Source organism: Brassica oleracea, chromosome C9 (genome assembly GCF_000695525.1).
Source record: "Brassica oleracea var. oleracea cultivar TO1000 chromosome C9, BOL, whole genome shotgun sequence".
Classification (NCBI taxonomy): Eukaryota; Viridiplantae; Streptophyta; class Magnoliopsida; order Brassicales; family Brassicaceae; genus Brassica; species Brassica oleracea.
In genome coordinates this window covers 42,747,933-42,769,008 of record NC_027756.1, presented here as the reverse complement: position 1 = coordinate 42,769,008, position 21,076 = coordinate 42,747,933, and the positions used below count along the sequence as shown (strand labels likewise).

Here is a 21,076-nt window from a genome sequence, read left to right as displayed (position 1 = left end):
CAGTGGCAATACAAAAGGTATGCATTGGTTTTCATGGAATAAAATGTGCAAAGATAAAGTGGATGGTGGTATTGGTTTTAGAGATATTCAAAATTTTAATACGGCGTTATTAGCGAAACAGCTATGGAGGTTAATAGATAAACCTGATTCTCTTTTCGCAAGAGTTTTTAAAGGAAGATACTATAGGAAATCTGATCCTTTGAACCAAATCAGATCATATTCTCCCTCATACGGGTGGAGAAGTATTACATCAGCTAGATCTCTGGTTAATAAAGGGCTAATCAAAAGAGTGAGAACTGGTTCAAGCATTTCAGTCTGGAGTGATCCTTGGATCCCTGCTCCTCGCCCGAGGTCAGCAATACAAAAATTTTCGAATCAATATTTGAATCCATTACTTAAGGTGGAAGATTTAATTAATCAAGAAGATCTTTCTTGGAATCTGAATTTGCTCAAAGCTTATATACATCAGGATAATGTGGATATTATATGAAGTTTAGCTATTAGTCGTAATCCAAAACCGGATTCATATGGCTGACATTTTACGGACCATGGTAGATATACGGTTAAATCAGGTTATCGAACGGAAACGTTATTTCCGGATAGTGGAGCTCAGGATAGTTTTTTGGGACCAAATACTAAACCACTCTTGGCTCATTCTTGGAAGCTTCAATGTTCACCAAAGCTGCAACATTTTTTTGGCAAATATTATCGGGTAGTCTACCGGTAACTAAGAATCTTCGTTACCGAGGGATAAGATGTGATACGCAGTGTCAAGTATGTGGAGATGAGGAAGAATCCATTAATCATGTGCTGTTTGAATGTCCGCTGGCATTACAAACTTGGGTCTTATCCAATATTCCTTCATGTCCGGGGGTTTTCCCCACCCCGTCTCTTTTCACAAATATGGACTATCTTTTCTGGCGGTTACCCAAGGAACCGGACTTGAATTATTTTCCATGGATACTGTGGTATATTGGAAGAATCGAAACGCCAAAGTTTTTAAGAATCAGATAAGATCCCCTTTTGACATTCTAAGGACTGCAGAGATAGAAGGTGTCTTGTGGGCTGAAGCTCAGAAAGATGCGTCTATAAATCGTGGACCCCTAGATGTTGTAGGAAAAGCTCTGCCACACGGCATCGACAAGTGTTATATTGATGGAGCATGGAAGAAACATGATCCTTATACGGGACAAGGATGGGTCTATAGGAAAAATGGATCCACTGATACTATGAAGGGTGCAATGTCTATTCGCAGGAGTCTATCACCTTTACATGCTGAATGTGAAGCTTTGATATGGGCGATGGAGTGCATGAAGACCCTACAAGTTTCAGAGGTGGTGTTTGCAACTGACTGCTCTCAATTGGTGAAGATGGTGTCTACACCAACAGAATGGCCGGCGTTCACTACACATATGGAGGAGTTTCTGCGATGTAAGGAGTTCTTTCTCAACTTTACTATCCAACATATCCCAAGGACGCAAAATACTCTGGCGGACAAACTGGCACGAGGTGCTAGGACTTTGCCATCTGCTATGGTTTATGTTGATTCAGTTCCCCCGAGGTGGCTCTCGGACCAGGGATCTTCTTAGTTTCTTAGCTTTTTGCTGTAAAAAAAAAAAACTTGATGGAAACGTGGGAAGCAAGTAGAAGAGATAAGAAAAAACAAAAAGAGAGTGACGTAGCTCTTCTTCTAGGACCTTTTCACGCGGTTCTAAACTTCGTTACTTGTATAAAACTCTTATTCTTATACCTTAATATTCTTGTTTTCACACACTCCCTCTCCTAATCCACAACTAGTCGACTGGTCAATTATAAAAGTCTTATTAAACAGTTAAAATGATTAGACTAGTATGGCATATGGTTGTTGAGTTATAGGAGTGACAACCAACTAACGTATAAAAGAATAAAACATATGACCGACTTGTTTTGTTTTTCTTTGGTTGACTATCTCTATCAGTTTTCCATTTTGCTTTGCACGCCAGATCATATGATCAATCAAAATGAAACTTATCTCTTTTGACAAAAGATTTATCATTTTTTGCTTTCTTCTTTCGGAAAATATAGTATTTCATTTGATGCATGTATGAAAATTTCGCGCCAGATTTAGAAAGTAGTTAATATTTGCATTAGAAATGAATATATTACCCTGTTTTAGTACATGACAGAAATTTAAACAGGGATATAAACGTGTTTTCTAAACCCGGATATTAATAATTTCAAACCCAATACTGGTCTCGAGAACCTAATCCATATCGCAACGTACGCATTGAATCAATAATGAATTGTTTCCATATACGTACGGAGAAGAAATTCAATGATTTTGAAATTAGTATTGATAGCCAGTTGTAAAGATAACACCATATTAATAGCGATTATTACATGTGGATCTTGACAAAAAAAAGTTACATGTGCATCCAGTTTCAAATTGTGAAACTGATATTATTGTGAAACTGATATTTGTTAAGAAAAAGGTGTATTGCTAAAAATAGATTGACAACCATATTTTTCTTTGAAGAAAAGCTTGGCAAACGTACGTAATAACTCCAAGAAAAGAGGAATAAAAACGGAAACAAATAAGGAAGATTACTCTCTCTTTATTAAGTTGCAATTACCAACAGTTTAAAAGAGGTGAGAGAAGAGTTATGCTAAATTCACTCAATGACAAATGCTTGATAGTAAGTTGAGATTGTCTGTGATTCTATCCTTATCAAATATAGATATAGATTGAGAGAATGGGATTTTTGAAGATATGCGAGTGAACATTTAGCTATGATAACAAAACGTGTCTCCAACGTTTTTGTATTCTTTTTCTCATCTTCACTCTCTTTTTTTTTTGTCAATTATCAACAGTTTAAAAGAGGTGAGAGAAAAGTTATGCTAAATTCACTCAATGACAAATGCTTGATAGTAAGTTGAGATTGTCTTTGATTCTATCCTTATCAAATATAGATTGAGATTAATCTTCACTCTCTTTTACTCTACTGCTTTTGCTGTTAAAAAGATCTCTTCTTTCTCTATGTTTATACTGGTCTTAGAGCATGTCCAATGGTTAGAGTCTGATTAATTTAATTGTTAATTGTGTATTTTATGAAGTTTATAACTTTTGTTAATGTAATTAGTTTTGTCAAGGTCCAATGGGAAAACACTTTTGAGGTTCTTAAATTTTTTTTTTTAGAAGTTGAATTATTAAATTTAAATTTTACAAAACTTATAAATTATTGGAATTCATAAAATTTAAACAAATATAACATAAAAACATATTAAAATAGAAATACAAATTTATAATTAGAAATTTTAAACAAACATGGAAGAGGTAACAAAAGAGGGGAGTGAGTGAATGAAATTACCATCTCTCCAATAGCAGTTGAGGCAATGGAATGGATGTTTCTATAAGACAAACCAGGCACATCAATGACATTTGATTGCTCCACAAGCTTTATGTCCAACTCCACAAGTTTATGTCTTCGCTCCACCTGCAAAAACAGAACATGGCTCTCATGTTACATGTTTATGTAAACCAATGAAAGGTAACACAAAAACAGAACATGACATAGAGGATCAGCATCTTTCGATCATGGCATAGAGATGTGAATCTAACACAGAAAGAGAAACCAAATCTAACCAAAAAGATGGGCACTGATCTTAAGAGTCTGTCATGTTTACCTTCACACACATTCAAACCAGTCATGTAATAATATCTCTATGTATTGCTCAATAACAAGCTAAGCCTTATTATCTCTATATTTATTCTGAATAAGCCAATTGCAAGAGACGCTTCAAACTGAACAGCAAGAACCAAGAAACAAAGTGAATCATTAAACTTACGGGAGGAGTGTATCAGATAGTAACCATAAAAATCTCTAACTTACATCTTGTATAATCTGCCAAGCTGCTCGGCTTCTTTCTCGAGAACAATGTATCTCTTGAGCATTACCTTCTCTAAGTTCCAAGACAAGAGAGAATAAGTACAAAACAGAAGGTTAAGACTTAAGAGCTATAAAGTTAATCTAAAACTGGAAATAATCTATACAAGGCTTATCACTACAACTAATCAACAGAAAATCTTCAGTTTATGTTTTGTTCTTTGTCTGTACAGAGACAAAAAGTTAGAATCTAAGTTCAACGACAAGAACAAATCTACACAAAACAGAAGCTTAAGAGCTATAATGTTAATCTGAAACTGGAAATAATCTACAGAAAGGCTTATCTTTACTACTAGTCAGCATCAAATCTTACAGTTATGTTATGTCTTAATACAAAGACAAGAGTTAAAATCAAGCGGAGTTGCTGGAGCTTTACCTGGTAGATTCAGATTCTCCCAACACCTACAGAGAGAACGAAGATTCATTAAATAATAGATCAGAAAATTTGCAAAATCAAATGAACGGTGGAACACGTGAGCTTTGTTTCAGTACCTGAGAGAGAAGAAGAAGAGGAAAGAGTAAGAGGAGGCGAATCACGAGAATTGACTCCCTTAAGTTAGAGATTGTTATACAAGATGCAAGATGCAAGAACCAAGAAACAAAGTGAATCATTGAAGTGGGGAGTTCAGCGAAGTCTCAGGTGCATGCAATCTCACGGCGGTGCTGACAATCGAAATCGAAGATTGGAGACGGAACGGTGGAGATCAGAGGAAGGGATCGAAGAGTATGGAGAGAAGATGAAGGAATCGACCAATACAAAGAGGGCACATAAGGGCTTCTTACCAGCTCTAAAAAGTCCGCGCTAAGCAGCGGTTCTTTGTTTTTATTTTGCCTTTTTTATTATTTTTCCCTTTTGTTTAAAACATGTGTTAAGGGACCCTCAATGGAATTGTGGGCGTCAAAATTTGGTTCATTAATAGAGAGATGAGCGAGAAAGTGCTCTCAAGTAACCCCAAGTGGGTTTAAGCTTAGCTTCTTGGAGTGTGTGTCTAGAAAACTTATCTAAGTGGAGTGGTTGGAAGTTCAAACACGTTTCTAATAATATCAGAGTGTTTTCTTTCTTTTATTACTATTTTGTGCTCAGATCTCAAGTCTTTTAAAGTGTTTCTACCGACTTTGTTCTTCTTTTTCTTATTCTGGGTTGGTGAGAAGAATAAAGTTTTCAGAAAATCAAGTGTTTCTAACCGTAAGCTGAAGATGTCTATAGCAGTGGACAGATCTTTAATGGCTCTTTCTCTAGACGAAGAAGAAGAGGCTCTGTTGACCATGCTGGACCTTCCAGAGTTCAGTTCTACAGAAGAAAACACCCTTAGTCTTATGGGAAGAGCTCTCAATCCGGAGTGTCAGCGGATGTCTGGTCTTATTATAACTATGCCAAGGAAGTGGCAGAAAGAAGGAAGAGTTAGGGGTGTAGCTTTGTTTCGTGAGAAGTTTCAGTTCATTTTCAAATCAGAGCATGACCTTGAGGATGTCTTAGAGAAGGGTATTTAGACTTATAACGAGTGGGCTTTGGTACTGGAAAGATGGGTCGAGAATCTGCCGGAGGACTATCTTCAATTTGTTCCTATATGGGTGCAGATCAGTCAGATTCCGGTTAACTATTATAACATGAAAGCGTTATCGACCTTGGGTGATCTAGTTGGAAAAACGAAAGTGGTTGCTTTTGATCCTACAAAGCCTATAACTCAGGCGTTTGTGAGGGTTCAGGTTTTACTAAACGTTGCTCATCCTCTGAAGAAATTTAGAGTTCTTAATCTTAGTGGAGGAAAAACTGCTACCATCCTCTTTCACTATGAGAAGGTTCATAAACGGTGCTTCACTTGTCAGCGTTTGAATCATGAGAAGAGTGTTTGTCCTTTGGAGGTTAGGAAGAGACATGAAGAAGCTACTCTGAGAAGAGATAGGAGGGTAGAGGATTTGAGTAAAGTCTTGCCGACTTTGAACAGAGAAGATCCACTCTTTGGTGTGCTAGAATAATCTCAGGTGGGGTCAATCCTCTAACATGAAGGCCAAAAATAGCCAAAGCAGTCTTGGATGAAATGAGACTGTACTTATTGGCTGAAGATGGAGAAGACAGAGCCGTGAAAGTGGATCGAGTTAAAAGGTTAATAAAGGAAGTGGAACAGGATCCAATAGCTCAAAAGGCAGTTCTCAGTTTGGAGCCAGTTCCAATGCTTTCTCTCGATCTTAATAAAGGCAAAGGTCTAGTTTTTGAGTATGGAGAAAAAGATGAGGAAAGAGGGGACTTGGATCTAAATGTTAATCCAAACAAGTTGATGGCTGGAGCGATTAATGCATTTAATCCAAGACAAGGATTAAACTCTCCTTATGTTGAATGTTGGGATGCTGATGAGAGTGTAGCTGCTAGCGGTATGGTGCCCTTCTCTGACATTCATATGATTTCCAGGACAGGTCCCTTCGAGCCTTCTTCTTCTGGGTTTGTCATGACGAGCGATGATGCTAACTTTGGGGGAAACTTTCACGCTGGTTCTTCTAGTTCTACGGTTTTTGGTACTGGTTTCTCGGAACCTTGTGCTTCTTCTGGAACTAGAGTGAACCTTTCCAAAAGGAACCACCCTCAGAAAAAGCAAAGGAATGTGAGGAAGTCTCTGGCTCAGAAGAATACTTTATTAAAAAAAGATGAGAAAGTTGCAGGGAATCAAGTGGTGGGAAGCAGAAAGAGAAAGGTTGGGGCTGAAGAGGAGGAACTTCTAGTCTCAACGAAGAACAAATGCCTCAAGGCGATCCCAAATGACGGATCGCTCAATCTTTAATGAGCATTTGTAGTTGGAATTGCCATGGTTTGGGGCGGCCTCAAGACCTGACAATTCAACGTCTTCGGGAAATACGTCAAACCTATTTTCCGGAGATATTGTTTTTGATGGAAACAAAGAATTGTAGAAATATGTTAATAGATCTTCAGGAGTGGTTGAGTTATGATAGAGTGTATACGATCGATCCAAGAGGCTTGAGTGGGGGCTTGGCAGTATTTTGGAAGAGCAATATCAAGCTAGATGTAAAATATGCGGACAAAACCTCATTGATATGCATGTTCAGTTTGGTGAGTTCTGTTTCTTTTTATCTTGTGTATATGGAGTCCCTGGTTCGTATGGCAAGGAGGTGGTTTGGGAAAGATTGAGTAGGATCGGTGTAAATAGGAAGGAGATGTGGTGTATGATAGGTGATTTCAATGAAGTGTTGTGTAATGATGAAAAGTCTGGTGGTCCTTTAAGGTCTGAAGAATCTTTCACACCTTTTCTGGATATGCTAAGTGTTTGTGAGATGGAAGAGTTGGAAGCGTCGGGTAATAGGTTTACTTGGGCTGGGATGAGATGGAGAAAGTGGATTCAATGTTGTCTTGACCGGTGCTTTGGGAACAAGAGTTGGTTGAATCATTTTCCAAGTTCAAATCAAAGGTTTTTGGACAAAAGGGGATCAGATCATAGGTCTGTGTTGATGAAACTCCAAGATGCACAATCTGGTCATGATGGTCTATTTCATTTTGATAAACGGTTTCATTTCCATCCAAGAGTTAAGAAAGAAATAATAGATGCTTGGAATGGAGATCAGAGCAATGGGAAGAATCAGTGTGTTGCAAAAAGACTGAGAGATTGCAGAGGCGCGATAAGTAAATGGAAGAAGTGTAGAAGGTTTAATGCCAAAGATAGAATTCATTTACTGGAAAAGCTCTTGGAATGGTTTCAGTCTAAAAACTTCCCTTGCTGGCATGCGATCAGAGTTATGAAGAAAGAGCTGAGCAAGGCTTATAGAGATGAATAAATGTTTTGGAAGCAAAGGAGCAGGGAAAGATGGTTCAGATATGGGGATAGAAATTCTAAAATTTTCCATGCTGCGGTTAAAGACAATCGTTCTAAGTTGAAAATTATCAGGCTCAAAAATGCGAATCTGGTGGATCAATGGTCTGAAGCAGCTAAAGCTCAAGTTGCTGTGGATTATTTTGAGCAGTTATTTAAGTCCTCAAATCCTCCAAGTTTTCAACCGCTCTTTTGTGATATGGCTCCACGAGTTACAGAGGATATGAATAGGCTTTTAACTAAGGAGGTTTTAGCTGAGGAGATTAAAGATGCAGCCTTCAGTAGTAAAACGTCTAGTGCCCCTGGTCCTGATGGCATGACATGCCTTTTTTCCAGCAGTTTTGGGATACCACAGGCCCGAAAGTCATTGCTGAAGTTCAAGGTTTCTTTGCAACCAGAGTCATGCCAAATGATTGGAATTTCATTTACTTCTGCCTTCTTCCCAAGACGCAGGACCCTGAGATTATGTCTGATCTTAGGCCGATCAGTCTCTGTTCGGTTCTGTATAAGGTGATTTCAAAGGTTTTAGTAACAAGGCTTCAGCCGTTCCTCTCTCAGATCGTTTCTGTTAATCAATCTGCGTTTGTGGAGGATAGAATCATCTTTGATCTTTGATAATATTATGATCGCGCATGAGGCGGTTCATGCTTTGAAAGCTCACCCGCTGATGTCGAAAGAATTGATGGTGGTCAAAACAGATATGTCTAAGGCGTTTGACAAGGTTGAGTGGAGCTATCTAAGACATCTTCTGGAAGCTTTAGGTTTTGATCGTCTTTGGGTGGATTAGACTATGGCGTGTGTTTCATCTGTCTCCTATACTGTGTTAATGAATGATCAACCTTTCGGTATGATCAAGCCACAACGTGGAATTCGCCAAGGGGATCCCTTGTCTCCGTTTCTGTTTGTATTATGTACTGAAGGCCTCACTCATCTATTGAACAGAGCTGAAAGGGATGGGATCTTGCAAGGTTTGCAGTTCTCGGAACATGGTCCTTCTATTCATCATCTCTTGTTTGCAGATGACAGTTTGTTCATGTGTAAAGCTGCTGTGTCTCAAGCTCGCATGCTTAAGAGGATTCTGGACATTTATGGTAATGCTACTGGTCAAACCATCAATGTTCAAAAGTCTGCAATCTCTTTTGGTAGAGATATTGATATTGGATCGAAGGCTTTGATTCAGGAGGTTTTAGGTATTATGAATGAGGGAGGGACAAGTAAATGTTTAGGGCTTCCGGAGTGCTTTAGTGGTTCTAAGGTGGAATTATTGGGATATCTTAAAGAAAGAACTAATGGCAGGCTGAACTCTTGGTATATGCGTAAGCTTTCTCAAGGTGGAAAAGATATATTATTAAAATCCACGGCTTCAGCGCTTCCGATGTTTGCTATGTCCGTTTTTAAACTTCCGAAGAAGGTGTGCTCGAAGCGCTCTAGTGCAATGGCAGATTTTTGGTGGAGAGCGGATTCTCACCTGAGGAAAACTCACTGGTTAGCATGGGATAAGCTTTGTTTGTCTAAGGAGTATGGCGACTTGGGCTTTCGTGATCTAGAAGCTTTTAACCAGGCGCTTCTAGCTAAACAAGCTTGGAAAATTATATCTTCTCCTGAATCCTTGGTAGCTCGGTTTCTTAAGAGTATATACTTCCCTAATGGTGAATTTTTGGAAGCTTCCTTAGGAAAAAGGTCGTCTTATGCTTGGAGAAGCTTGTTATTTGGTAGAGAGCTACTGAACAATGGTATCAAGAAGAGGGTTGGTGATGGAAACTCGATCTTTGTTTGGTCAGATAGATGGATTGAAGATGACTCTGATGGTTATGGCTTTAGGGCTCCTTGGATTAAAAATTTGATGTTTGATGCCAACCTTAAGGTCAGCAACCTTATTGATTTTAGTGCCAGAAGGTGGAATAGAGTTGCTTTGGAAGATCTTTTTGTTCCTTCGGATGTCAGGATCCTTCTACAGAATCAGCCAGTGGTTTCGAAACAAGATTTCTGGTCTTGGAAGTTAACAAAGGTGGGGCCTATTCGGTGAAGTCAGGGTATTGGCTTGCATCTCAAGAATTTTTTTTTGAGTTGAAACGTCAGATGGAAGCTCTTCCATTTGTTAATTGCTTAAATGCCTTATCGTGGATGATCTCTGCTCCCTCAAAGTTGCGTTGTTTTGTGTGGAAAACGCTTTCTGATGCATTACATGTTGCGGATCTGGTTCTAGCAAGAGGAATGAAGGGAGATGATAGATATCAACTGTGTGGATTGGAAGGTGAATCCATTAACCACCTTCTGTTTCAGTGTGACCTAGCAAGGCAAACTTGAGTGATGTCCAACATTCCCTTACCTAAGAATGGGTTTCAGGATTCCTCTATTTTCTCCAATTTATACTTCATGTTCTATCTTCATAAGAATAGGCATGTTGAAGCCATTAATTCTCGGGTTTGGCCTTGGATTTTATGGTTTCTTTGGAAAAATAGAAATGGCTTCCTGTTTGAAGGTTCTTTATTTTCTCCATCGGACATCCTTTTGAAGGCACATGAAGAAGTTGAGCAATGGTTTATGGCTCAAGAGGTTGATGGAGAGGCTGAGGTTATGTTGATGAATCATGAACTTCAGGAATGTTCGCCAAAAGTGTCTTTTCCTAGGCTTGGATGGGTTAATTGTGAGTTTGCTATGGATTGGTGTAAGAAATCTGCAACGGTGGGAGCGGCTTGGTTGGTTAGAGATTCTCGTGGTTGGATTCAAGAACATAGTAGAAGATCCTTTTCTTCTATTTCTTCAGTGTTAGATGTGAAATTGGCGGTCTTGTTATGGGTCATTGAGAGTATGATTAGCTTAAAGAAGAACAAGGTAGTCTTTGTTTCGGATTTCCAAGATATGGTTGATGCTGTTCTTCATCCGGTTCATTGGCCGGCTCTACAATTTCAAGCATCAGAATTGCGAGTAGCGTTGCAGGATTTGGAAGTTTGGAACTTGCAGGTAGTGGTTCGAGGGAGTCTTAGAGGTGTCTCTTTCATTGAACAAAGTGTGAATAATATGGGTCTTTGGCAGTCTTATGTTGCTGCGGGTCATCCGCGCTGGCTTGATTTGCTATTTGTCGATGAAAGAGCTCCCTATAGCCTTTAGCTTCCCTAGTTATGGTGTTGTAGTTTGATTTTGGGGTATAGTATAATGGTAAATATAGTTGGGTCTAATGCTGATAGACCAGTGCTCTGTTGCTCTAATTTTTTGGTGAGCATGGTGTATCCAGTTGTAACACTTTGTCATGATATATGCATATTTCAATTTGGGAAAAAAGGGACCCTCAATGGAAGTGCTCTTACGGTATGCACATGTTTAATTGTTTAATAATATGTTGAGTCCTATATAGTGTACTTGGGATTTTAATTGTTTAATTGTGTGTATACAGTTTTTTTTTGAATGAATTTTAATTTTTTATTCATCAAAAGCCTTGTTACATCTTTGTGTAAACCTATTTAAGTACAGAAAAACTCATAACTCAAAGAAAACCCTACACTCCTCTTTTAAACTCTAGTTTGAAACCAAAATTGAAGAGCACACTACATGCCTCTCCTCCTTCTTGTACTCAACAGACTGAGCTTGTTTTTTATATCTTTATCAGTGAGTTTCTTCAAAACGGATATAGGCATCAACTTCTCCCCATGTCGAACATTATTCCTTACCCTCCATATAGCATAGACAACCGCTTGAAAGGCATATCTTATACAGAAAATACTCTTCTTATCATAACGTCCACTTGAGATTATCCTCACCATTTCAGACCAATCAAGTGTGAAAACATTCCCCAAAATACCTTTTACAAGATGTTCCCACAGCTGCATAGCATAAGAACATTCGAAAAATAAGTGATTTCGAGTCTCCACATCAGTCGTGCACAACACACAGGTAGTATCTATCCCCTGGCTCCACCTCGATACTCTTGTCTATGGTGGATAATCTTCCCCTCATGGCTAACCATGTCAGGAATGCGTACTTAGGTGTAGCCACTGAGAACCAAATTCCCCGCGTCCAAAGACATTGCACACTCGTCCCTCTTAATAGCATCCAAGTTTCATTTGTTGAAAAATTCTCTCGATACCCCGACCGTCTCCTCCAGATACTTACATCCAACTTCTCACTCTGAATCTTTTTTTAGAGTGAGAAGCTTGTGTATACAGTTTTATATAGTGTACTTGGCATCTCACGCCAACCCTCTGCACCTCTCTACCGCTCATCCCAATCGTGTTACTCACTCGAAACACACATGTCTCGCTTCTTTCTTTGGGAAGGTAACACATTTCCATAATCTAACAAATTCTCAAATGTTATGTATGAATTAACGGCATTTGTGACTTAGGTAACACATCTTCAAAAAAAAACTCTAACAATCAAACTTAATTTAGTAAAATCATAGTAACTTGTAAATTAGATTCAAAATCAGTAGAGAAAAAGAGATAAATATTGTGTTGAATTTCACATTCAAACCTCACTAATAATTTATGATTATAATTCACGAACCTTTGATTGGATTATGTTTTTTTTTGCCCGGCTTTTCTGGTGTATCTGAATTGAAGCGGGTTAGTAAAGTTTTAACCAAACCAGGTTATTTGTCCGGACCGCAGATTTACCGGTCTGACGGGCCAGGTCGGTCCTGGTTTTAAAACACTGCATGAAACTAACTGACTCTCAATGACAGCCATCAAAGTGCAGAAGACGCTATTTTACTCATTCAAGAGACATATCAATGCTTTCGCCGCTGTTCTTTACGACTATGAAGCTGAAGAAATCACGAGTGAGATCATCAATCCTCAAATTCGGCAAGCGTTCCTCAGTCCATTGGGTTTCAGGCTTTCAGCTAACGATAATTTTAATAAATGCAGAGCATCCGTTCACAAGTCTTCTATGTGGAACAAAGCAGGATTCAGAGAGGATACAATCAGTGCGAATCTTGACACAGGTAAGTTCCCAAAGAAAGCGTCTGCTTTGTTCACAAGTCGATAGGCCAATCATGATTCACAATTATGAAAACAATAGTCATAAAGACCGTCTCAAAATACTTGTAGGCTTTATACCAATTAATAAGAAATGTATACTCATTCAAATGCTAAAATACGAACATGAACATATTTTTACGTTTTTCTTTTTAACTTTTGAAGATATAAATATGTATATCGATGCAACATTCCACAAAGCAACTCTGTTTAGCTACTACGCCTCAGGATATGTACAATCTAATAAGACTGCCTCACACCCTGTCCCTGGCCTTGTTTAGGATCTCGACACTGGAGACTACTTAGACTTCCTCTGCGCCATTGCTTACAACAACACCTTAGTTCGACTCTTTGCTGAGGATCCACAGTATATGTGCTGCCAAGGAGACGCAAACTCAATAACGTTCTCCGAGCGCCGCTGAGAGTTAAAGTCTCCGTAGAGCCCAAACAGCTCAAGTTCAACAAAGTTGGAAAGGAGAAGATCTTTCAGATGACTCTCTGCCCTAAGTCAGTGAATGCTTTAGGCTACATCTTCGGTGAGCTGAAGTGGACACTCCAAGCATTACGTTAGGAGGCCCATCGTCGTCGAACTCTCAAGCTAGCCTCCACTCTATACATCACTCTACTTTATCTTTTCTCTTTCAGTATCATATCATGCTTTATATTGTTTTGGATAATATTAAAATTTTAATAATTAAAAAACATGTACTTGCTTTAGAGGCATAATATAATATTTAGAAAGATAAATATTACATGTCATAATATTGTGCAACTTAAATTTGTTGCCAAGTGGAAGCGTGAGTGAGCGAGAACTGGACGGTGGCTTCTTGCATGTCAACTGAAAAAGGGTACTTACTACATAAGCTGTGTCTTGGATCTTGACCAGCTAAACTCAACTCAGGTTTAGGCAAAGAACAGATGAAGACGAGATCATCATCCTCGGCTGCCCTGGTTCCTTTTGTCAAGTCTCCGGCGGGTCAAAGCCGCGAAGCTCTGCTGCAGATCGTGGACCCCACTTCGTCTAGCCGAAAACTTTTGCCGGGGTGGACCATTGTGAAACGGCCGCGATCGTCATCTACTAGCCGCAAAGGCAGTGTCGATACTGTAAGTGAAAGCTGACCTATGTTGATTGTCCTGTGTATGATTGGTATCAAGTTGATGATTTTTATTGTGTCACATAGCTCTTGTTTGTTGCATGTGAGGGTTCTATGATTCGTTTTTTTTTACATATGGTTTCTTGGTTCAAAGTATTTGACTATTTGTATTAAAGATAGATCTTAGAGAGTTATTATTTGAAAAAAAACATCATATTTACTTTATTTCTCTGTGTGTGTTTGTGGGTAAGTACTTTATCGAGCCAGGGACTGGTAGAGAGTTTCCGTCTCTAGAATCTGTTCAGAGATACTTGGTTGGAGAAGTACATGATAGACGCTTAACTCGAACAGGACAGTTCTTCAATGAAAGGACAAGGCTTTATGAAGAATCCAGAACCAAACAGGTCACTTGATTTAGATTCGAATTTGCATGGTTCTTGTATCAAAAAACTTTAATATATATCAGTGTGTTCGTTTTTTTTGTTTTTACAGGATCGTCGCAGGTCAGAATATGCCTCCAAGGGTTTCCGTTTGCCTAAAGGATGGCTTGTTGAGGAGTTTCCTAGGTTGAACTCCTATCATATTGATAAGGTACTTATGTAGAGCTTATCAGAGCTATTATGTTAACTTGTTTTTATTGTATCTCAAACAATGTATGTATTGGTTCCTTACTTCCTTTCAGTTTTATGTTGAGCGAAAAACAGGATACCGGTTCCGTTCCCTTGTTTCCGTTGAGAGATACTTGAAAGATCCCGGGAAGCGTGCAGATAAGAAGCCTATGCTTATAGAGTATCACCGTCCCCGTTCCAAAGGTTTCAGTTTACCTGATGGATGGATCGTTGAGGGGAAACCGCGGAGTAATTCCAGTCATATAGACAAGGTACACACATCTGTGGGTTTGGTTATCTTTTGTTTGCGTGTTATGGTCCGACCGTTAATGCTGTTTGTTTGTTTGTTTGCAGACTTACATTGAGCCAGGAACAGGGAATAAATTTCGTTCTCTGGCTGCTGTTGAGAGATACTTGAACGGTACAGATGACTCGGTTAATTCCATGGTGCCTTCCGGGCGGCTTTTGGTAAGTTTATTAAGCTTTTTCACCATTTAGAGGCACTATGAACCAGGTTTGATAGTGTTTTTCTTCCAAATTTTGGCTAACCCGAACGCACCGGGTTTCAGACCGTTGTCGTTGACGAAAATCCACCGGAGAAAGTTAAATGGGTACTGAACGGTCCAGGTGGAAACATGTTTAGTGCGCATGTGAGCGGCTCGGTCGTGTCTAGCTCTGTCAAACAGACATGGTCTGAGGCTTTTGTCTCATTGATCCAAGACCGCTTTTAACCAAAATCTGGGTCCTTGGTTTGGCGTTTTTTGTTGTCGGTTTTATCACTTTTGGTTTACTGTTTAACAAGATATCCCGGTCGGTAATCTCTCCAGTCCAAGAAGTTCATATTTCGGTCTAGTTTATAATCGACCTTAATAACCGGTTTTCCAGATTTTCCCTGTCCATAGTCGGTGTGAACCGAATTTTGCTATATCGGGTAGGTATGTTAGTGCTCACTGCTCACATTAAGGGTATGAATGGTGACCGGGGAATGACGGGGAATAATGCATTCCCTAACGTTCCTATAAAAAATCACCATTCGCAAGGAATAATAATTCCTTCTCATTCCCTCTCGTTCCTGTTTTTGTAGAGAATTAAAGGATAAAATTATTCCTTGTTAAATTTGAGAAGGAACAACCATTCCTTTTCATTCCTGCTATTTTTTCCCGTATATTCTTTTCTGTTTGTTCCTCTTGTTTCCCGAATGGTCACCAGTTAGACGAGACTAAATCGAATGTTGTATGTTTTTTTTTTTTGTAACTTGAGAATGTTGTATGTTGTTAGTTTGTAATGGTTAGAATTCCTCGAATTTTAATGTTATTTTAAAACTGCTTTTATATATTCTTTCTCACTATTTTTTTTTCTTTTTACACTTTTAATCAACTTCTCAAATATAATCGCCAAATTTTATCTTTTGTTGATTTCTAGTTATCTTCTGTTTTATTTGTATTTTATTTTATTTGTATTTTGATATGTTTACAATATAATTAATAAATTCAAGTTGTTAAAAAAAAAAATAATAATCGCCAAATATAAATAGTGAAGGTCATACATTCATACCAAAAGATAAAGCTAGTATCTCTCAAGTTTGGTATCTTAGAACATGATTATCCGGGGTTTTTAGTGGGTTTCTTAGTGTGTGGGTCCCCACAAAATCTTTAAGGATCGTAAGTAGCACTAAAAGTGGGGAAATATGCACTTAGAAACTTATAAATCACCACTTAATACGTATACTAAGTTATTAATTATATATATATATATATCTAAATCTCTAGCTAACTCTATCTCTATATGCAGATTGTCAACCAAAGAAAAACAACTGGCTAATACGAATTCTCTATAAGTATAACGATGTTTTCATTATCAAACACACATGAAATACGATATAGGATTCGTAACTTACTATACCTATAGCACCATAACGTGTTAGGTTAACCGAACAAAAAAATCTAAGATAAAACAAATGAAAAGTGGGGTCGAAGCGTGGACTTGGGAGGCGAAGAGGACTTTCGGTGATGGTACTTGTGTCGTCCCAATATACGTTGCCGGCTCCCTTTACCGTCATTATTACTTCTAGGCCTGGGCAAAATAACCGGAACCGAAGAACCGAACCGGAACCGAACCGAAATACCCGAAACCGGAACCGGACCAATACCCTCAAATACCCGAACGGTTCCTATATTTTTATATCCGAAATAACCGAACCGAACCGGAACCGAACCGAGAACCGAACGGGTACCCGAATATATAAAAATATTAATTATATATACATATAACATCACTAAATATATATTTTTAATTTAAAATTCTATTAAAAATATTTGAAAATAGTTGAGGATAACTAAATTATTATAAAGTATCCAAACTACCCGAAAGTACCCGAAACTATCCAGATATTTTTATCCGAAATATCCAAAGGAATCCGAAATATCCAAATTTTTTATCTAAATCATCCTAATTATTTGATATTTTACCTTAAATAACCAATATTTTATCCAAATTATCCAAACTACCCGAACTATCCGAACCCGAACCGGATCCAAATGAGAACCGAACTTTTTATGGATATTTTCCGGTTCCTACATTTACTATCCGAACCGAACCGAACCCGAAACTATCCGAACCGAACCGAACCGAAAATAGGTCGAGTACTAAATGGATCCTCTAGCCCCTATCCGAACTACCCGAAACCCGAAATACCCGAACCGAACCGAACCGATACCCGAAATGCCCATGCCTAGATTCGTCTAAACCTTTCTCCTTTTCTTCTGTCAACCTAATGTTTCTTTTTCTTTTTATAGAAGAAAACCACAAACACTATATGGATTTATGGATTGAAATACATTACAATTTACAACACAGCAGAGGCTCATGTCTAAATTCTAAAATTTGTGTTTAAAGCTTCATCATAGAAAAAATCAGTTAGTTATTCCAGGGGTTTTCAGATTTTTTCCCTTCTTTAACAAAAAAACCCAAAATAGAAAAAAAGTAAAAGAAAAACACAGTCCAAAGTTAAGTAAAAAAAAAAGCTTCATCATAGAAGATCAACAATGTTTTGATATCATGTGGTGATCCATATATTTTTCATAAAAATTAATATTTATTTATTATAATCAGCATGTCAAATCTTTATATCAACTTTATATTCCATTTCATTTTCGATGTGAAATTGTAAAGAATTTAAACATCTTGATATATGAAAAAACTATTCCCCCTATTTAATCATGTGTTTCTGTCAATTAAAAAAGTCTGATTATTGCGAAATTAGTGATATATGTGTCCCAGTTTCGCTTCCTGATAACAAGATTCAAAGTACATTGGATGTGTTCACTCTAACAAATACTTTTATGATTTTTTGTAGTCTTTAGAATAGAGTTTTGTGATGCATTTGAACGAAGACTTTGAATATTAGTGCTATTTAACACTTCTAGAAATAGGTAAGTGGAAACTTCTAAGTTTTCAAAGTCAAAAGACAACATTGTTGGTTATTGAAATTTCTTTTGGTATATGACTATTAAAATATTGTCTACGTGCTACAAATTGAAATTGGAATTGACGCCAAAAAGTACAAATATGCCAAAATTAAAGGGCATAGAAACTTTTTCTGAATTATAAATTTGTAACCTCAAGGCACCACCCCAGCATTGACTCTACGCTTTGTTATAATTTCAAGGGCAAATATCACTTTACCACATTTCAATGGCATTTATTCGATTATAATATAATGTTTTCGATGCAATTTCCAGTAACATATAATTCAATTTTCTTCTCTAAACAGATCACGCCAAACTAGAGTCAATTTGTAAAATAATGAATAATATTTGTTAAAATTTAGAAAATATTTCGTAAGAAAACATGCATCATAAATATCTATTAACCTTCAGTTAATTGCTAGAACTCAGAATCACATTACCACTACTAGAGATTCTATCAATACTCATTCGTTCCTACTCCAATGTGGGTAGTAGAGTTAGCAGTGAAAAACAAAATGAAAATTCGTAAGTGAGATTCCCAGTAACTATAAGGTGAAGTAAACCGAATCTGAAATTAACCTCAGAAGACACATAGGGCCAAACTAAAACATTTTTAAATATGTACACATCATGTTTACTATTTAGCATCCATAGGGTTTTTAGTAGTTACCTACACATATCACAAATGCTTATAACTACTCATCATTCCCTATTCTTTTTTTTTTTTTGTTCTTAAACCCAAAATAAGCTTGTTAGCCTCCGTGTCGTTTCTTTTCTTCCTGAGTTTCTTTTGTTACTGGTGCACACCATTGTTCCTTAGACCCACCGACTTTGGTTTTCTCGGAATGCATTTAGCTAGAACCGCCTCTTCCTCATCATTCTCCGTCGTTGGTCCCATTCTTGAACTCCTAATGCATCAACAAATAAACAAATAAGTATTATTATAACCCCTTGTATTTCGTATTGGTACATATATAAACGCCTACAATGAAGAGACATTTGAAAGACGCACCAAAACGTACTTGTATACTTTTTTACCATTTTCAGCTCTTCAATCAACCCACGCCATAACCAATTATTTTAATGTACGGTAACAAAACAAAACAAAACCAAGCACAGATACAACCCATTAATTGTTTACCTGTCAGCATTGTAAGAAGAAGATCTTTTCAAAGCAGGAACAAGTTCCTTCTTGGTCTCAATCAAACTGCCGCTAAAATACTCCTTATCTTCCAGTATTACCCTCCCGAAACTCTGTAGTTCCTTCTCTGCCCTCTCTAGACAGTTATCCCCTGTTCCTCGCGTTACCGTGCACCCGCTACCTCCAGTCAACGACAGCCCTTGATCTTTCAACAAAACGGGCCCACATTCTTTAAACGACATCGTTCCACACGATATCAGCTGCATTAACACGGCAGAAGCTCGCATTCTCCCGCTCGATAAGCTCTCCACCGTCCGATGATCGTTCGTGCTCTCGTTTTGACGCAATATCAGCCGTCCGTCCGCTTTGATAAGATTCTCTAAAGTCTCGGGGCTCGAATCCGACGGTGGAGGAGAAATCTCGTCTCTGCTCAGCTCAACGCTCCGATTCTCGTAACTCGCCGGACTTTTCACCACCTCCTCTATCTCCTCCTTCGCCGGTTTTCTCCTCCGCCTTCGATCGTCCGTCTGAGTAGAAGCGTCCGCCGCGAGTCTACGAGCCGACTCGGCGCTCGACTCGGTCGCTTTGTACACCTTGTACTCGCTGAGATCGATGGAGCTCCACGACTGGTTTCTCCGACGATGCACCGCCGGCGGGATATCCTCGCCGGAGTTTTTCTCCGGGTTTAAAGATCTCGGGTCGCTAAACGACGTCGTACCGAGGAGGCTCCGAGGGTTAGAGAGAAGACAGGAATCAAGAACCTCAGAGCCTTTGAGTACGTATTCTTGGCCTTGCACAGGGGAGATGAAGTCTTCCTCCGATAAATCGTGCCAGACGAATCCATTTTTGTAGCTCCTGGAAGTTCAGAAGATCGGACGGTTAGGATTTAATGGCGGAGGAGTAATAGATTCTGACGGTGGAGGAGAAAAGAGTTACCTTTTGGAAGACCAAGAGTAGAGATTAGCCATGCCTTTGCCTCTAAGATCATTCAAGCGGTTTATCACATCTGAGAAAACAAACAATAAACTTTTTTGAAGCTACAATTTGAAAGTTGCCGCCTTTATCACTGTTATGTTCCAGTAGTAATAAAGAGTAAACAGCCAAAGAGAAGAGAGAGTTTCAAAACCTTTTGAACTCAAAAAGTAACTTTTGTTTATTTTTGAAAAAAACCGTCTTTTTCAGTTACAAATCAAGAAAATTTCAGAAAAAAAAAAGTTAGTGATTTTTGGGTCTATGTGCTACCTTTGAGATAGAGACCATCGCCGGAAGAGAGTGTGACTTCCATGAAATGAGGATGGTCAAGCTGACCATTCCGGCAGAGATAATAGACTACGGGAACTTTCCGGTTAGCAACCGGTTTATGACGAGGCTCAGACCAGATTCGGTTCCGGTCCGGACTGGTGTCTTGTTGGTGGTCTCTAGATCTCCTGGGGACCAGATAGTTGCTATCTGGTGTTGCTCTGAACACTCTTGAACTCATCCTGTTTTTGTGTGTGTTGTTTCTTTGTTTTCTGGTAATGAAAGAAAGAAGAATAGACGAAGAACCCGAAGTGAGAGTTTCTTTGGGGAGTTATGAGGAAGTGATGTTGATGGAAAGACAAAATCTTTTGTTTATGAGTTTGGATTTATAGAAAGTAAATGAAGAAGAGAGGAGAGAGATGAGTTTTTTTTTTTTTTTTTAAATGGGATGCGAGAGACAAAGGGCTACACAACAAATGAAACTTTACTCTCTATCTCTCTCGCTTCTGGCTTTTCTGATATAAACCATACCAGCTCTTACTTACGCCAGTAAAAGAGCATTTTCTAAAGTCCATTTCATTTAAATGCCTCTAATGACTAATTCAATTATTTTGTGACTTTCTTAGGGTAGTATTTTTCTTTTCAAATTTGAAATTTTTATAAAGTTGGTAGAGATTTTGAATAAAGTATTTAAATATTAGACTTATTAGGAGGTTTGTATATTGAACTAGGCTAAATTATTTAATAGAATAACATTAGATTTTGAAAAATTGAAGGGTGCCTAAATAGAACATTAGATTTTTCAAAAAAAAA

At 38.2% G+C, this 21,076-nt stretch overlaps 5 protein-coding genes across 6 annotated transcripts; 3 read left to right on the top strand and 2 right to left on the bottom strand.

Annotated features, from left to right (window-relative positions):
* Window positions 1–3,245: 3,245 nt before the first annotated feature.
* On the bottom strand, window positions 3,246–4,837 carry LOC106316081. Its single transcript, XM_013753946.1, has 4 exons — window positions 4,416–4,837; window positions 4,300–4,325; window positions 3,870–3,939; window positions 3,246–3,473 (listed from the first exon to the last, which is right to left on the bottom strand). The coding sequence occupies exons 1-4, from the start codon at window positions 4,533–4,535 to the stop codon at window positions 3,261–3,263; spliced, it is 429 nt and encodes a 142-aa protein (XP_013609400.1). The 5' UTR covers window positions 4,536–4,837; the 3' UTR covers window positions 3,246–3,260.
* Window positions 4,838–5,120: 283 nt separating this feature from the next.
* Window positions 5,121–5,900, top strand: LOC106315081. The gene is made up of 2 exons (XM_013752851.1): window positions 5,121–5,393; window positions 5,502–5,900. Exons 1-2 carry the CDS (start codon window positions 5,121–5,123, stop codon window positions 5,898–5,900), a joined length of 672 nt encoding a protein of 223 aa, XP_013608305.1.
* A 6,374-nt stretch (window positions 5,901–12,274) lies between these two features.
* Window positions 12,275–13,321, top strand: LOC106317219 (subtilisin-like protease SBT5.4). The gene is made up of 3 exons (XM_013755071.1): window positions 12,275–12,515; window positions 12,604–12,680; window positions 12,996–13,321. Exons 1-3 carry the CDS (start codon window positions 12,413–12,415, stop codon window positions 13,134–13,136), a joined length of 321 nt encoding a protein of 106 aa, XP_013610525.1. The 5' UTR covers window positions 12,275–12,412; the 3' UTR covers window positions 13,137–13,321.
* Window positions 13,322–13,553: 232 nt separating this feature from the next.
* On the top strand, window positions 13,554–15,361 carry LOC106317218 (methyl-CpG-binding domain-containing protein 7-like). 2 transcript variants are annotated; one of them, XM_013755068.1, is made up of 6 exons: window positions 13,554–13,818; window positions 14,060–14,212; window positions 14,301–14,399; window positions 14,491–14,688; window positions 14,771–14,884; window positions 14,986–15,361. In XM_013755068.1, the coding sequence occupies exons 1-6, from the start codon at window positions 13,633–13,635 to the stop codon at window positions 15,145–15,147; spliced, it is 912 nt and encodes a 303-aa protein (XP_013610522.1). In that variant the 5' UTR covers window positions 13,554–13,632; the 3' UTR covers window positions 15,148–15,361. The 2 variants fall into 2 exon arrangements, with proteins under 2 accessions (XP_013610522.1, XP_013610524.1); XM_013755070.1 differs by lacking the exon at window positions 13,554–13,818 and adding an exon at window positions 13,851–13,911.
* A 3,071-nt stretch (window positions 15,362–18,432) lies between these two features.
* Window positions 18,433–20,742, bottom strand: LOC106313868 (protein UPSTREAM OF FLC-like). Its single transcript, XM_013751792.1, has 4 exons — window positions 20,267–20,742; window positions 19,961–20,030; window positions 19,025–19,879; window positions 18,433–18,791 (listed from the first exon to the last, which is right to left on the bottom strand). Exons 1-4 carry the CDS (start codon window positions 20,502–20,504, stop codon window positions 18,677–18,679), a joined length of 1,278 nt encoding a protein of 425 aa, XP_013607246.1. The 5' UTR covers window positions 20,505–20,742; the 3' UTR covers window positions 18,433–18,676.
* Between the last annotated feature and the right edge of the window lie 334 nt (window positions 20,743–21,076).

What these genes read in the sequence shown, in the direction of transcription:
- LOC106316081 (XM_013753946.1), bottom strand. Translation starts at nt 4,535, where the DNA reads ATGATTCACTTTGTTTCTTGGTTCTTGCATCTTGCATCTTGTATAACA. An exon ending in CTCTTCTTCTTCTCTCTCAG is followed by an intron (nt 4,326 to 4,415) that starts GTACTGAAACAA and finishes TTCTCTCTGTAG; the next exon opens with GTGTTGGGAGAATCTGAATC. An exon ending in GGAGAATCTGAATCTACCAG is followed by an intron (nt 3,940 to 4,299) that starts GTAAAGCTCCAG and finishes CTTGGAACTTAG; the next exon opens with AGAAGGTAATGCTCAAGAGA.
- LOC106315081 (XM_013752851.1), top strand. Translation starts at nt 5,121, where the DNA reads ATGTCTATAGCAGTGGACAGATCTTTAATGGCTCTTTCTCTAGACGAA. An exon ending in CAGAGCATGACCTTGAGGAT is followed by an intron (nt 5,394 to 5,501) that starts GTCTTAGAGAAG and finishes ATATGGGTGCAG; the next exon opens with ATCAGTCAGATTCCGGTTAA.
- LOC106317219 (XM_013755071.1), top strand. Translation starts at nt 12,413, where the DNA reads ATGACAGCCATCAAAGTGCAGAAGACGCTATTTTACTCATTCAAGAGA. An exon ending in TGAAGCTGAAGAAATCACGA is followed by an intron (nt 12,516 to 12,603) that starts GTGAGATCATCA and finishes TAATAAATGCAG; the next exon opens with AGCATCCGTTCACAAGTCTT. An exon ending in CAGTGCGAATCTTGACACAG is followed by an intron (nt 12,681 to 12,995) that starts GTAAGTTCCCAA and finishes GGCCTTGTTTAG; the next exon opens with GATCTCGACACTGGAGACTA.
- LOC106317218 (XM_013755068.1), top strand. Translation starts at nt 13,633, where the DNA reads ATGAAGACGAGATCATCATCCTCGGCTGCCCTGGTTCCTTTTGTCAAG. An exon ending in AAGAATCCAGAACCAAACAG is followed by an intron (nt 14,213 to 14,300) that starts GTCACTTGATTT and finishes TTGTTTTTACAG; the next exon opens with GATCGTCGCAGGTCAGAATA. An exon ending in ATTCCAGTCATATAGACAAG is followed by an intron (nt 14,689 to 14,770) that starts GTACACACATCT and finishes GTTTGTTTGCAG; the next exon opens with ACTTACATTGAGCCAGGAAC.
- LOC106313868 (XM_013751792.1), bottom strand. Translation starts at nt 20,504, where the DNA reads ATGAGTTCAAGAGTGTTCAGAGCAACACCAGATAGCAACTATCTGGTC. An exon ending in CGATGGTCTCTATCTCAAAG is followed by an intron (nt 20,031 to 20,266) that starts GTAGCACATAGA and finishes TTGTTTTCTCAG; the next exon opens with ATGTGATAAACCGCTTGAAT. An exon ending in TCTTCTTACAATGCTGACAG is followed by an intron (nt 18,792 to 19,024) that starts GTAAACAATTAA and finishes TTGATGCATTAG; the next exon opens with GAGTTCAAGAATGGGACCAA.